The sequence below is a fragment of the Gregarina niphandrodes genome (assembly GCF_000223845.1).
Source record: "Gregarina niphandrodes unplaced genomic scaffold scaffold00003, whole genome shotgun sequence".
NCBI lineage: Eukaryota > Apicomplexa > Conoidasida > Eugregarinorida > Gregarinidae > Gregarina > Gregarina niphandrodes.
Window position 1 is genome coordinate 237,520 of NW_011646045.1, and position 1,667 is coordinate 239,186.

A 1,667-nucleotide genomic window follows, 5' to 3' on the forward strand; every position below is an offset into this window, starting at 1 on the left:
TAGACAATGCGGGCGCTTTAGACAATACGGGCGCTTTAGACAATACGGGCGCTTTAGACAATACGGGCGCTTCAGGCAATACGGGCGCTTCAGGCAATACGGGCGCATCAGGTAGTGTAAAGTAATTTTGGATAGCTAACAAACCTTTCTTACTGATTCCTGGCGTTCTGCCTTTCCGGACTATGAAGTTGCCATCGCTGTCGCTTTCCATCCTCAAGACAAGACTGTGCCAGTTCGGACACACAGACATGACGTATGCAACATCAGCCGGTTGCAAATTGGGAATCTACACAACATACAGCTTAACTCTTATGACTTACTAAGCGGAGCTGCTTTCTATATACTTGACCAACATAGATATGTGCTGACTTCTTGTAAACCTTCAAGGACGTATTCAAACTTAACCGTGGAACCGCACTCCTTACCCCGTCCAATCCTTGCCCTGAATTTTGCCGATCCTCAACAATATCCAAGTCTTCATCCACAACATCCTCCAAGCCCTCTTGACTCCATTTCTGGTTCAATGCAACCATGTCTTCACCACCACTACTGAATTCTCCAACAGAACACGGGATGGTAAAAGACTGTTTTGTCTTCTTCTCGAGACAGCGTAATAAGTCGGCTGTATGCTTAGTGCTTTGACTCAAAACGACGAGAAATTGGTCTCTTAATTGGTACTTTAGGATTGCCGTTTCTAGTGCCTTTATGCTTACTTCGTGAACGCCATCCCCCCGTCTTTCTTGTCCTGGGTGTGTCCATGTTAACTTGCTCTTTTCCACAAGCAATATTACAAATCCGGTTTCAATATCCTTTTCAGACCCGTCACTGGTCACGAATGTAATTGGTGTTAAAATATCACCTCCTTCACGAAACAGTTTCAATCGTTTAATTTGATCCTCATATCTGGTATCTCTAATACTAGCAGATAGATCTCTGTAAGTTTTGCGCTCGATAACTACGCCAGTAGGAAAGTATTTCTGGACGTGCTCCACACGCCCGTGTTGCAGACGTCTCTCTTCAACGCTCGGCCCCTGTAGATACTCCGATCGGAAGATCTGCTGGCAGCTATAAGCCCACATCATATCTCCTATGGCTAGCCATTGGGGTACACACCATGACTCCGTCTGGGATAGTGACTCCAAGTCAGTGCTTGACCTGATGCCTCCAATCTCACGTGTGTCTAATAACATGACATACCGACCGCTGGTGTATCCAATGGATTTCATCAACTTCTTGGGTCTATTAGCCGTTCCTTTGACACCGGACTTCTTGGTAGCGACCGAGGTCTTCGCAACAGACGCTTGACGACCGCCCCTGCCGGACGCGATAAGCTGGTCAACTTGAAGCAATCTTTTCCAGATGTGCTTCTTCACACATTCCGAAGCATTGCCATCATTTATACCCTCGTCAATACAGTGGTCACGACGATCATCAAAATACGCGTTAAGCTCATCTAAAACAACGCTACATCACCGTGCGATGCGCCTACTGTCAAACGTCGGCTGGTAGCCCTTGAGTCTCTGAACCTCATCAATAGAACAAATGGGGAGTGGGTAGGCAACGATGGCGGAGACGAGTTTGGCGGCTGATCGTACCTTCCCTGCTGACCTCGAATTGAGATGCAAACAGAGAGCCAGATTCGCCGGATGGGCGCCTTCCATCGCCGG

The 1,667-nt window shown here is 47.5% G+C and overlaps 1 protein-coding gene across 1 annotated transcript; it reads right to left on the reverse strand.

The window, feature by feature from the left end:
* Positions 1-302: 302 nt before the first annotated feature.
* GNI_021270 (hypothetical protein) lies at positions 303-1,531 on the reverse strand (the record flags this gene model as incomplete). The annotated part of the gene is made up of 2 exons (XM_011135990.1): positions 303-1,453; positions 1,498-1,531. The coding sequence occupies 2 exons, from the start codon at positions 1,529-1,531 to the stop codon at positions 303-305; spliced, it is 1,185 nt and encodes a 394-aa protein (XP_011134292.1).
* Between the last annotated feature and the right edge of the window lie 136 nt (positions 1,532-1,667).